Here is a 13,542-nt window from a genome sequence, read left to right as displayed (position 1 = left end):
CTGTCGCTCCTGTCCCTCACAAGGAGCCCCTCTCCAGCATCCTTATAGCCCCCTTCAGACACTGGAAGCTGCTCTGAGGTCCCCATGCAGCCCAACAGCCCCAATGTCCTCAGCCTGGCTTCATAATCCTTCAAATCTCTGTGGCTGCCACAGGAAGCAGCCCCCGGGGGTGGTTGGGGGCAGCAGTGCAGGCTCAGGCCGTGTCCTGACCCCATGGCCCCTTGGGCAACAGCAAAGCCTTGTCCCTGCTCCGCGCTGACCAGATTGAGGGTGAAATCCTCCATGGGGGGACATGCACCCACAGCCACAGCACCATGAAGGGTGGGTTTGGGGGTGTTTTCCATCCCACCCCATCCCTGTGAGACCAATGTCTCACAGGGCAGCTCGATCCCACCACCAAACAGGCCAATGTTGGCCAATGGGGACAAGGAGCAGGATGAGCAGAGGAAGACGCCGTGGAAGCGAACCGTTCCTCTGGGGTGATTTTTCTCTGTGCTCCAAGCTGCGGTGTTGGAGGTGTCGCTGGCAGGGAAATGAGCGGCCGTGGCTGGAGCTCTTCCCACAGCCTCCTCCTCTTCAGAGCATCACTGTGAGCTCCTGCACCAGCTCCCATCAGGGGCTGCCCTGGAGCAGGACCAAGGGTCCCTGTGGAAAACTCGCTATGCCGGGGTGAAGGTTGAACAGCGTGCAGAATAAATCATAGCATCGTCTACTGCAAAAAGAGAGGGATTCGCCCCCCCTGCAGTGTCCCGCAGCTTCATCCTCACGAGATCCAGCTCCAGGGAGACCCGGAATGATCTGTTTCCAGCATCTTCAGCAGAGCGTGAGGATGCAGCAGCGTGGGATTCGGGGATTCATCAGTGACCTTTGGGCACATGGATGTCCTCTTAAGGGGGACTAGGAAAGTCTGCAGAGGCTGGTGGCTGGTCTGCTGTGATGTCTTGATTGTACATTACCTTGCCTTTAATACGCTTTAAAAGTGGGATATGACGTTATAATATAAGGGATAGGATACATACCCCTTCATTACAGTGCAATAATGGAGAATAACAAAATAAAAAGCAACAATAGCAAAGCAAATTGTCGTATTCTGCACTATTTTTGGTCCAGGTTATTTTCTTCAGACACAAATCATCCTTCTGAGCTGATCTTCCCAACGGTGCTGGGATGCAACACTGCTGGGATCGCACTTGGTCCTCCACGGCCCGGCATCTCCTCCGCTGTGAAACCCCAGCCTGAGACAGGCGTCTTGGCTGCGGAAGGAGTTCGGAGTGGCTCCTGTCCTGACAGCTGAAGACAAAACACAGCTCAAGAAACATGTTCCCACATAAAACACCCTTTGGCTGCAAGGCCCTGCTGTGGCTACGCTGAGAATTGCTTTTATTTGAACCATCTTTATTGACATTCGCATCCTCTCCCAGGGGACACCATGCAGACAACTGCGTCCTCCTCTCTCCTAGCACGAAGTGATGACCTGGGGGTATCCTCTGCTGACGAGGGCCCAGAACTGCCCCAGGGACCCCACTCCTCTTGGTACCCTCAACACAAGAGAGCAGCTGCCCCCGATGACCACCAACAGCCTCCCGGTTTGCCCTCTCAAGACTTCCAGCAGTGCCTGGAGTGAAGGTTTTAATGTCTTCATCTTGCCAGTGTGTCCCCATCGATGATGCTGTGTGAGAGCCATCACCCTCCCAAGCCGCTCTGCTCCCGTGTATCGGAACGGTGCCTCGTCCCTGCCGGTCCTCACAAGGCAGCATCCGGTTTTCAACACGAGTGGCCAAGATTTCAACCAAACACTGACCCTGCCGTAGGATTTCTCCTCCTGAGCCTTGGAATTTCACCAGCAGAGGGCAGGCCGGGATTGCACCACGAGTGGAAGAACGCAGGCAGGAGGGAGCAGGCACCCGGGGCAGGCAGGAGCATCAGGTAAGCACCATTTGCCATGCAGGGCAATTCGGGAGAGCCCGACCCGCTCTGCACAGCAGAACTCCTGCAGCCTGGAAGTGGCCTGGTGCCCTCCGAGCAGCAGGCAAAGGCTGGCTCATCAGGACCCTGTTTCATGCCAGCCTCGCCGCTGTGGGAGCTGGAGCCGTGTTCCACACCGCTGGATGCCACGGGGCCAGCCCACACATTCCCATAGGCCTCTTCATTATGTTTTCCTTTGCCTGAAGAACAAGGATGAAGAGAGTGCACGGAGAGTTTGGGGATTTCCCCTACAGGGGAGATCAAAAGTTGCCAGGATGTGTTAGAGGAGACGTTTAGGCTAAAGAAGACCCTGGGAAAAAAAAATAAGCTCCAGTCCCGGGCTACTGCTCTAATCACCATGGTGCTGTGGGGAGAAAACCCCACGGGCCTGAACCGATGCCCTCCCACCCGCTCCGGCTCCCGTTTGATCAGCAGAGATCAGGAAGTGGTTTTGTTCCAGTGCCTCTGTTTTGGTTTAGCAGCGCAGCCCGCGGGGCTGGTCTGTGCCTGCCTCCCACAGCGAGGGCAATTCTGCTCCTCTCCGCAGCCAAGGCCACACCAGAGCACTGAGCTCCCACCACCGCCTCCAGCCGGGTCAGGGCAGCCCAGGCACCAGCGGGACAACCCGGCATCAATGGCCCTATTATTGCTCTTGAAGTTTCTCTCCCCTTCCAGACGGATGCTACATTACTCCATCACAGCTGCAGTTGCTCCCTTCCAGCAATTCCCAACACAGCACTTAAGGCAGGGATTTATGGGCGGTTTTGAAAGGCATTTTGGAGTGAGAAGGAGTTATGGGAAAGGAAGTTGAATTCCCACCATTCCCCACAAAATTCTCCCAGCATCTTTCACGAGAAGGATCAGTTGCTGGTCTTTTCCTCAAGACAGAGACCAGCTCTCAGCTGTGGCTCTTTGTTTAGCCCAAAGCATTTCCCAACAGCAAGATGCAGCCGGGGTTATTCTGCTCCTGCTTGCAAAGGCTCGGGAGGCTGAGGCGCCGGGCTGCCGGGCTCCACCAGACCCCGTTTGGCCACTGATATTTCTGTAGATGCTGCTAAATTAAATCATTCCTTCTCAACCCACAGATGATTGCCAGTCTGAGTGCCAGTGCTGCTGCCTGTCCGGCTGAGTCTGACTCCCGGAGTGGTTTGCAAAGTCAAAAGTCAGGGGACGGGAGAGCAGCAGCTATAAAATGACCAGCAGGGACCAAGCCCCACCTCACCTTCTCTGAAGCTTTTCAGGAACACAAGCTCACCTGCTGCAGAAGGAGCAGGCCGGATGAGCAGAACAGAGTCACATCAACACTACATTCACAACCAGGCCAGGGGTTTGAAAGACTTTATTTGACACCTTTGCTGGATGTCACAGCTCGTGAATCTAACAGCTCTCCACAGTGTGAAGTGAGGCTGGGCTACTTGCTGTGAGCTCTAGCGTGCCGACTAGCTGCAGGAACAACAGGGGTCCATGAGGACCTCCTCTGGCTTTGTTAACAACAGAATATGCTGTTCCTGGCTGATCCTGGCACTTCAGGACAAGGGTGGGGAGAAGCAGCGGAGGCGTTTCTGTGTGTTAAGTGGGATGACTTCCATCAAAACAACTGGGAGGCACTCACTTTCCAAACAATAGCAGATAGACACATTGCCATGCACATGGCAGATACAATCTGCAGGAAGGTAAACACCAGCTCATCCACAGTCTAACCGGCTGCTGTGTGTTTGACCTGAGGCGTGGGGAGAGCCGCTCCCATTCAAGAGAGAACTTCTCCCTCTTTATTTTCTTTCCACTGACCTCTCCACACTTTTCCTTCTTTTATTGTCACAGTGCTGTAGAGGGGGGTGAGACTCCTTGGCGTGAGCATGCAACTGGGTCCAGGCTATTCTGCTTGTGCACCCCAGCAAGTCAAGGCACAGATGCAGGAGCAGCAGCTGCTCAGACAAGTAGGAGCACTGAGACTTCCTGCCCTGGACACTACGGGAGTTCGGGATGTGGCACAGGAGCAGGGTGGCTCCTGTTCCTTTATGCTCGAAAGAGAGGAGGGGGGAACTGCTGGAGGAGCAGCATCTGCTCTGTCAGTTACCTTGGGGCATGCAGGCCAAGGCAGAAAAAGCTCTTGGGACTCTGGACAAGTGCAGCCCCAGGGCTTGCCAAGGTTTGCAGTGCAATCCTCAGTGGGCTTTGGTCCTGGCCCAAGGAGAAGGATGAGCAATGTGAGACCAAAACACGGTGCTGAAGAAAGAAAACAGAGACAGGAGGGGAGGCTGAGGGGTGCAGGGCTAAGAGAGAACAAGGGAGGCACTTCAAATGCAGGCTGTTCTGACCCATTCTCCCCCTTTGCAGTCACAGCTGTTCAGCAGGGGATGGAGGAGAGACGGGCAGAGGGAAAGGCCTTTTCTTCTCACTTTGGCCATCAGAGCCTTCCCCTCTGTGACTGACATCCCTTTGAAATCCTCCAGCTCGTCTCTTCACACCTCGGTGTGGAGCGGGGGCTGCGCAGGCCCGGCTGGCTGCTCCTGCATGGTTTGTGCAGGCATCCAGCGGAATTCCAGCCTGGCTGTGGGAACAAGCTCTGTTAAGCTGTTGCCTCACTCCACCTTAAGGGCACATAAGTGGGGAAGGCTGGTAATGCAGTAAGGAAAGCATGGGGATTAACAGGCAAGCAGTTCACTAAAGGAGCTGGGGGGACTGTAGCAGGGGTGCCAGCAGTGCTGGGGATAAGAGGAGCACAACATTAGGTGCTGCAGCTGGGGGACACATCGCAGGACATTGGCATAAGCAAGTCTCTGTCTGGCAGCTCAGGTCCCCCAGGGATATAAAACAGTATTTCAAGGCTAGCTCTTTTCCAAAGGGCTCTGCAGAGTGGTTTGCTGGAGGTGGAACAGGGCTGGGATCTGCGTGTGCCCCTTCTGCTGTAGCTGGAATGATCTGGGGGTAGCTGTGTGCAGACAAGTGCATCAAATTGTATGTGATTCCTGTTTGCAGGCATCATGAGGGAGCGAACATGTGATGGTGAGGCAAGAAAAGTGGTGCGAGGAGAGGGGGACGAGTAAAGAGGATTTTCTTTATGGATCCTTGGTTTTTGCAAAGCAGGAAAGATGCCTTTTCAGCTGAGTTTGTTCTTAGGCCTGCAGGCAATGAGTGCTGAAGAATTCCTGTCTCCGAATGGGAGGGTCAGAAAGCCCCGATTTCAGTAGCCCAGGAGCGGCAGATCCTCGATGTCCCAACCCTGATCCCAGGTCCCTGCGTGGCAGCACCCAAGGCAGGAGGTGCTGTGTAAGCCGGTGGCATGGGGATGCCAGTGGAGGCTGGTGAGAAGAGGAACGTGGCGATTTGGCTGCTCTTGGACGAGCCCTCTCTCAATGCACCCGCTGGTGCCGGCATCCTGGGCACAGCTGCTATGGCTGCGGATGAGCCTGCACCCCGGGCCCTGCGGCTGGAAGAGCCCATCTTGCTGGCCAAGAAACCTCGGCGGGATGGCAGCATGTCGCCGGGGACACGGCGGAGCGGGGCTGGCCTCACAGCGGGGCTGGGGTAAGCCAGGGAAGATGCAGTCAAAACAACCGGAGCGGGAGCAGCCTCCCTCCTGGGGATCTGCACGGGGCCAGCAGCGCTGTGGAGGAAGGACCACGGCCATGTCTGGATGGGCAGGAGCGAAGTGGCCACAGGCGAAGGCTCCATTTCTGCCACATAATTATTCAGATGGGAGAGGAGGCGCAGCCGGATGGGGTCAGCGGCGTTTTGACCCTCAAGGATGCCCAGGTACCTGACAACTTCAGTGAGGCATTCGCGGAAGCCAATGCTCCTGTAATCCACGGCCAGAGCTCGAGCATCTAAGAAGCCTGTAGGGAGAGGACGCAGTGAGAAGTCCATGCGGAGCTCAGGAATGTGCTTGGATTTCACTACCCTCTCTAACACACTGTGTATTTCACTTGAGGCACTTTGCTGCCGGGCGATATTCCTGACGCAGCCAGCCAAGTGGGTGTCCAGGACTGGACATTTGCATGCGTGAGAATAGCATCTGTGGTTATCTCATCGGGATAGAACTGCCAAGGTCATGAAGCCTCTTGCTCCAGCATGTGAGACAAGTAAGAGGTTTCATTAACTGTGCTCAGGAAGGAATTTTTCCTATTGGACTCTCTCGGTTATCGCTGCTGGAGACAGGTCTGTGGGCCAGATGGGCACTGGGTCCCTCTTTGCAAATAGACCATCTCTGGTCCTGCAGACTGGTGGGACGCTGGGTCTCCCCATGCTCTTAGCTTAGCACAGTTTTCTTCTGCCTGTGTCCCTATTTTTACCCTTCATTTAAGCACATATCCAGCTGAAGGACACAGAACAGTGGCAGACCGAAACCACTGGGCCAAGAAAGCTCAAAGCCACAGAAATCAACAGGATAAAATGCAACCCACGGCTGGTTTTTAGGCTTCTGCTCCCTACTTGCAGCTCCGTAAGATGATCAGCAGTAAAGCAGAGAATGTCACAGCACAGTGAAGCGCTTGGACCTCTTTGCTTGACGGGGTCTCTCGTGACAATACAGCCCTTTGTTGCAGTGCAGTCAAACTGAATATCTAAACAAATGTTCCAGACCAAGTTACAGCTCTGAACCAAAGCCTGGATGCCAACAATGTCCCCAGCAAGCCAAAACCGGGTGGTAAGCAAGCCAGAGGCTTCTTTACTGGAGCTGTGATCTCCATCCTGTTAACTGGAACAGGACAGAGGGTCTGTACCGAGGTCTCAGTACAAATAAGACCTTTGTTGAATCTTGCACAGGGCTCCCTCTCTCTTCTTATAACAACCAAGAGACACACAAAAAGAGGAACAGAGAGGGAAAAAAGCCTTGTTTATTTGCAGAGTCACCATGCAGAATCCAGCCTCTGCAGGAAATGTATCCCAGGAGGAGGTAAAGAGCTCAATGCTGCTTTTCTGCGAGCAGAGCAGGACCAGGCACGTCCCTGGCTGCACAGCTTTTAGCAGAGTGTGCGACAATGACAGTGGTAGCATCCCCATGCGTCTGTGGGATTTGCCATCCCATATACCACTGTCTGCCAAATGGATGCATGGAAACATCCCTCAAAGGGCATTTCCCTTGGGAAACAGACAGGGCAGCAGTCAGTTTGGTGCTGGCTGGTGTCACCCGGACATGCCAGCATCAAGATACTGCTTGGTGCTCAGGCTGACGGGGAATTTCCCTTTCAGTTTTTGCCTTCACCTCGCACACGTGCAGTTCTTACCTGCTCCTCCAGTGGCGTGAAGCATTTTTAAGTGATCTACTGTCATTTGTAGGATTTCTGCCTTCTCCAGCTTGGAAGACCCCTGTGTGTTGGGAGCAGGAAAAAGAGCAATTCATAATTTTATGGTCTGGGCTTTTGTGCATCTCAGGAGCTGCCCAGTGACCACCCCCCTCCAAAACCTTCCTGAAGTCCAGAAGCACTCAGATGGAGCAAAGCATCCATCCAGGACACTGGCTCTGGTTTTTACATCCCTCCTAAGGTGCCCAGATGCAAATTGTAGAAGCCCATTTCTGTGCATCTTCATATCTGGTTTATCCAAAACACTTCCTGGATTGACTTTATCCTCCCCAGGGCTCCTGAATATTTGGGAATATTGTTTTGCCACCCAGTTTCACCACCTACTTAGTCCCTGCAGTGATGATGATAAGACAGACAGCCCAGATGCGAAGAAACGTGGGTATCAGGGACACACTCACCTGCTTCTCAAAGGCGGTGGGCACCAGGCGCCGCAGCTCCGAGAGGCTGCTGTTGATCCGGTCCCGGCGCCGCTTCTCAATGATCTGCAGGAGATTCCCAAGGGGAGAGAAGAAACCAGGGTCATTTATGGCCACATCTTCACAGCTTGTTACCAGCTGAGGCAGGTTGGGGGAGGTGCTTAGAACAGGGCCATATAAGTCAGTGGTTTTGGTGCAAAAACTGAGCACAGAAACCTTGACTACTGTGATAACCACAGTGAAACAATGCACCTCCATCCCATCCCCACCCTTTCCTGCCAAATTTGAAGCCAAACCTCTGCAAAATAAGTCTCTGGGTGGCTGTGGGGAGAGTTCCATAGGAGATAGAGCAGGGAACACTGTGAAGTTCATTTCCCACTGTTCCCACAGTTCCCACAGGTTCCCACAGTAAGGACATGCCCACTGCATGCAGAGGATGTCACAGGGAGCCCTTGCAAACAACCTAGCTCCCCTGGGAGACATAGCACGGCCACCCTGGGCAACGTAAATGAGACTCACCCCTCTCCTCTTCTTCCTGGCTTGTATCTGAGATGTCGTAGTGGGAGACACAGACCTGGAGACATGGCTGGAAGGGAAGAAGAGGGATTCGTTTCTCATGCTAGCTGGAGAGGAACCTCTGTCACACATGTGCTTTACACACGTTTGCCATCTGCAGTTTCCCCCCTTCCTGAATAATGTCTTCTGTGGTTCCCATCTCATTTTTACCCACAACACAGAGCTCAGGAATTGGGGATGGGGAGCCAAGCAGACTCAAGTCCCACTCCGAGTCTCCCACCAGCCTGGGACAGATTTCTGCACCAAATTGTCCATCTGCTACCAGGCACTCGTCTCCTTCGATCTCAGCCAGTGCCGGCATCTCCATGGGGCTGGAAAAGTAACGATCCAAGCTCTGGAGTCGTGGCCTTTTCCTTCTCCATGTGCGAACCTCCCGGCTCTCGTGTCTGAGCCTGCCCTGTCTGCAAGGCTTTGCCTCTCAGAGCTGTGATAGCACCAGCACATCCCCAAGCTCCCACCCAGGAGTAGTGAAGGGCTGGCTGCTCCTCGGGGTGAGGCTAACAACAGCGTTGATGTGGTTTCTGAGGGCTTCCTGGAGAGTCACTTCACAAACCACAGGGTTTGGAGTAGGCTGTGATGTTCTGAATGCACCAGGGATATTCTGGATAACCCCAAATCAGGCAGAGGAGCCAGGAGCAGGGCAGGGGAGCACCCAGCAGGAGGTGATGGGGCAGGGACCCTGCCTACTGGCTGACAACTCTGCTCAAGGGACATGGGAGGAACAGGCTAAGAAGGGCCCCCACAAACTGTCTTGTGCCTGGTGGGCACGGGTGAGGTTAGACACCAAAGGTCAGCACTAGACAGGCACAGGGAGACGAGGTTCAATCCCCAGGTCCGCAGAGGTGAAGACTCCACAACAATGGATAACCCAGCATGGGAAACTCCTTGGAGCAAAGTACCACCACTGCAGGGAGGCTGCCCAGGGCCACTTTCCATCTCTACAGGCAGGGTTTCTCCCTCTGGAAAGCTGGACTGGCTTAGGACTGTTCTTCTGCCTTATGCAACCTGGTGCAGGGATGTTAACAGCAACCATAGCCAGCCTGGTGCTGCGGAAGGACCACAAGAGACACAGATCTGGGAAGGGGCATTTTAACAGGAGCCTATTAAAGATTCTGCATGGACAGAGCTGTCTGCACAGCAAGCCAAAGACCAGACCCAGTTCAGCCCATTAGAAATAGGTTCAGTTGGCCCCAAGTGGGGTGCTTTCAGAGCTGGTTTTACACACTCAGATGAAGAAACACGTTCTTCACTCCCCTCCCGAACAGCTGCTGGGTGGGCTTTTCCTGGGCATAGGTGCTGGCTGGCTCCAACAAGCACCAACACGTGTTGCCAGCATACATAAACACACATAGGATGAGCACCTATGATGTGAAAACGGGCTCTGGGGTCAGGTATTGTGCCAGGAGTCAGTATCAAAGCCGCCTGGGACACAGGAATGTGGAACGCTCACTCAAGGAGCTGTAGCAGGGAGTTCTGAAACTCTCCTTGCAGAGCTGTTGAACGTGCCTCTCTCTGTGAGCTGCAGCTCCAGATGTGGATATAAAGACCGAGCTCACTGCAAAATATGCTTTCAAAATATGCTTGACAGATTTGAACCACATAAAAGACACCCTCACGATGTTCTCTGATGATTAAAATTGCTGTGTTGCTCTCTGCTCAATTTTATAACTTACAGTACAACTTTGGCTGTTGATTCAGAACAAGAAGCAAAACCCCAAAGAACCCAGCCCTGTCAGGGCAGGAACAGCTCTTTTGGCTGTGTGTTGGTGTGACACAAGCAATGATACACACATACACAAACACCAGCTCACAGCACTGCCTGGTTCCATGACTTGAGAAGGTAAAAGTCTTAGCAGCACCAGAGAGATCAACAATTCGTCGCTACCATTCATTGAAACATGACAATTCCTCCGTTCCATCCATGGGGATACCGGAGAGTCAGTGCTGCACTGAGTATTTCACATGCAGCAGGGAGGTAGCTTAAACATTGATGTGCTTGGAAGCTGCCTAAGGGGTCAGTGAATTGGTGCAGGACGTTACTTCTCAGACTCCGCCGCGACTGCATCAGCGAGAAGCAGACTCCTGAATTTAGTCCCAAGAGAACGGTAACTTGGCACCGGGCAGGGCAACTTCTCTGCTTGGGATACGAAGCAGCAAAAGGGAATGAATTAACCTGAGGACTCACTGAACGCGAAGGGAGGGAAGGGGACACTTGGCTACTGAAACGAGTTCAAAAGCAGCTGGGTCTGGAGCAGAACAAGTCGCAGAGCCCTTCCTTCATCGCCAGCACCGCCTGTGTGCTCAGAGCCCGGGCACGGCTGGCACAGCGTGAGAAGCCGAGCTGCTAGGGATGCCCTTTACCAGGGGAGCTGGCAAAGCAGGAGGGCATGGCCTGGGGTCCTGCAGGGGTCCTGTGCTCGCCATTTCCTCACTATCTCCCCAAGCAGCAAAGCCCCAGAGCCGAAACCGCGGCTCAGCAGCGATGGGGCTGAGACTGCGGTACGGGAAGCGCAGCTCAAAGCCGGGCAGCTCTCCCCGGCCGGGCTCCCTCTTAATTAAGATCAAAGCCCCAGCTGGTGCATTACAAATGCATCCCCAGAGCTGAAGCGTTCGTCATGCAAAACCTCCCGGGTTCTTCCCCGTTCCCTGCGAGTCCGTGGATCGCTGGGGCTGCAGCAGCACCCGGTGGGCGCCTCTGCTCGGGGTGCTGCTGCCAAGAGAGCTCAGAGCTGCCCTTCTCCCATCCTGCAGGGGAAAGCTTTTGCCCTGGCTTTAGCGAGGCGCTTCCTTGAGCTCAATCAGCTCGTAACAGCTTCCATACCTGCGCCTCGACGGGGCTCCCCCAGCCCGGTCTCCCCACACACGCGGGTTGGGGTGAACCTGGTCCCCCCCGCCCTTCCTGCCCACGGCACCACCGGCCCGGCCCGACGGGGTTAACCGAGGTGAACGGAGCCGTGCTCCAGCCCCGAGAAACCGCTGCAAGCGCCGTGCCCGGTGCCGGGACCCCCCCACACACAAACTCCACCGCCGGCCCCGCGCCCTCACCGGTACTCCTCCTCCCGGCCCACGTCGATAGTGCCGTCCGACTCCGTGTCGGAGGAGCTCTCCTCGCACAACCGCTTCATGCTGCCGGCGGCACCGGACGGGCTCTGCTCGGCTGTCCTCAGTAATCACCACCACCAACACCACCTCCGTCCGTCCTCCCTCCTTTCTGCCGCCGTCCTCGGGGCAGCGAGTGCAGCCGCAGCCCGGTCTAACGCGGAGAAGCAGCTCAGGACCAGCCCCTCCCCTGCCCGCCCTCCGCCTTCCACACCCGGCCGCGCCCGGGCCCCCCGGTGAACGGGTTAATGAGGCACCATCCCCCGGGAGTGACGGATTGCACGGCCCAGGTTCCCAGGCCCCCCCCCCCCGCCTCCTCCCGCTCGCTGGTCGAAATCCCAAGTCTTCCTGTAAAAGGAACAGTCTGTGTGAACCGTCTCATGTCCCCGCCACCCCCCTTCCACCCGCCGCACGTTGGCCTCAGCCCCAGTTTAAAGGGACCAGTGACCTCACTGGCAACAGAAAACCGTGGGAAAGAGATGGGACTGATAAAGCCTTGAGTTGTTTCAGGGAAAAATCAACATCCAGCCCCACACGCACACACATGTCTGCCCCGCGCTGGGCGCAGGCACTCTCGGAGGCTCATGATTCAGATGGAAACCAGCTCACTGGAAGCTCACAGGGATGCTTGAGGACGTTGTGCAAAGAGCCCTCCGCTGCCATTAATCCCTGAGGGCCAGGACAACAGTGGTGGCACCACGGTTGGAAGCATCAGGATAGGTCCAGCATGATGCTGAACCGTTGCGATGGGTCCTGGTCCCACCAGGAGCTCAGCTCTCAGCCGTGGAGCATCTTCGAGTGCCAGCTCATGGCACTGCCGGGGCATTCACCACCTACCCTGTAAACCAAACCAACCAAACACGACTTCAGGTTTTATGACACCAGGGTGAATTGCTGTTTTCTTGTCTCATCCCATAACGCCGGAAACTCAGACCCACAGCCCGGCGTCTAGAGAGCATCTCGCCTTCCCTGGGCTTGCAGGAGGCTGTTTGTGGCTGGTTTTCAGAGTCCTGTGCTGCTAAAATCCCCCAAGGCATCAATAACTGGGGGGGGAGGGGGGGGATGTTGTTGGGGGAGACAGAGGGGAGGAGGGGGAGCGCTGAAGTGGAAGTTCGCAGTACAAAAATAACGCCTTTTAGTTGGAAAAAAAGAGAAATCCCATAAAATAATCAGCGCTGGGATCTGGCACCACGTGGGTTTCCCAAAGCCTTTTGCAGAGACCGTGGCGGCGATAACAGCCCATCAGCACCGGGGCCGGGTGCTCCTGCTCCTGCTCCTCCCTCCCCAAGGGAAGGAACAGAGCCCTGGTCCAGCCACCCCGTGCTGGGGTGGGAATCTGAGGTCTGGGAAGCGTTTGTACCCCCCCGAACAAGAGTACAACATTTGCTTTAGGTTATGGCACTTTGTTTCTGTACTGCTGGATGTTTTGATTTCCCTATAAGTGGTCAAGAAACCGAGCTGTTATTAGCTTATGTTTCAAAGTGGAGTTACTTTGAAGCAGAATTAGTGTTATTTTAGCGAGTTTGAGACCCACTCCTCCTTTCCAAAGTGATTTCACTTCAAAATACATATATCTCCAAACTAAACTTCCCATAAACATGTGTTTTTGAGAGATTAATACCCTTTCCACTGATAAAACCATTTAAATGGGATCCAGAGATTGGTTATTTCAAGCTCTTGCACATACCGCAAAGAGCCTGAACCAAGTGGAGCCCAGACTGCCACGGAGGAACACTTTTCGTCTCCATTAGAAAGGAATTCACTGTCCAGGCTCCGTCTTTCCTGGACTAGGCTTTCTTGTTCAAGTGTCATTATCTGGGTTCAATTGAAGTGTAATTGGCAACATGTTTTTCTAGGATTACACTTCATTATGAACAGAGCGGGGCCGAAACCCACTTCTCCTGTAATCAGATCCATTTTCCAGCCTGTGCTTCTGGAGAATCATTTATAATGGCCCCCGGCAAGCCCCGGGAGATCCCAAGGTCCATCTGAACCACCTGGGATGGGTGCAAGGATGGTGCTGAGATGATGCTGAGACCCCTCGAGATTGTTTGAATGGAGGTGACAGGGAAGGATTAAGCTGTGTGGGAGGGAAGCCGGGTTTTCGTAGGCATCACCCATGTCTTGCGGCAGAGAGTGGGACAAGGGATGAGGCTGGGGAAGGGGAGATGCGGTCCAAGAGC

General features: G+C 54.6%; 1 protein-coding gene across 1 annotated transcript; it reads right to left on the bottom strand.

Annotated features, from left to right (window-relative positions):
* Positions 1–3,286: 3,286 nt before the first annotated feature.
* HEYL (hes related family bHLH transcription factor with YRPW motif like) lies at positions 3,287–11,536 on the bottom strand. Its single transcript, XM_065697722.1, has 5 exons — positions 11,306–11,536; positions 8,204–8,270; positions 7,667–7,750; positions 7,191–7,272; positions 3,287–5,801 (listed from the first exon to the last, which is right to left on the bottom strand). Exons 1-5 carry the CDS (start codon positions 11,383–11,385, stop codon positions 5,134–5,136), a joined length of 981 nt encoding a protein of 326 aa, XP_065553794.1. The 5' UTR covers positions 11,386–11,536; the 3' UTR covers positions 3,287–5,133.
* Positions 11,537–13,542: the final 2,006 nt, after the last annotated feature.

Source organism: Lathamus discolor, chromosome 18 (assembly GCF_037157495.1).
Source record: "Lathamus discolor isolate bLatDis1 chromosome 18, bLatDis1.hap1, whole genome shotgun sequence".
NCBI classification, from domain to species: Eukaryota; Metazoa; Chordata; class Aves; order Psittaciformes; family Psittacidae; genus Lathamus; species Lathamus discolor.
This window is presented reverse-complemented; position numbering and strand designations above follow the sequence as displayed.

Excerpts from the sequence above, each read along its gene's own strand:
- HEYL (XM_065697722.1), bottom strand. The coding sequence starts at position 11,385 with ATGAAGCGGTTGTGCGAGGAGAGCTCCTCCGACACGGAGTCGGACGGC. Across the intron at positions 8,271-11,305 it reads GGCCGGGAGGAGGAGTACCG|CCATGTCTCCAGGTCTGTGT; the intron begins GTGAGGGCGCGG and ends CTTCCCTTCCAG. Across the intron at positions 7,751-8,203 it reads CCAGGAAGAAGAGGAGAGGG|ATCATTGAGAAGCGGCGCCG; the intron begins GTGAGTCTCATT and ends AATCTCCTGCAG.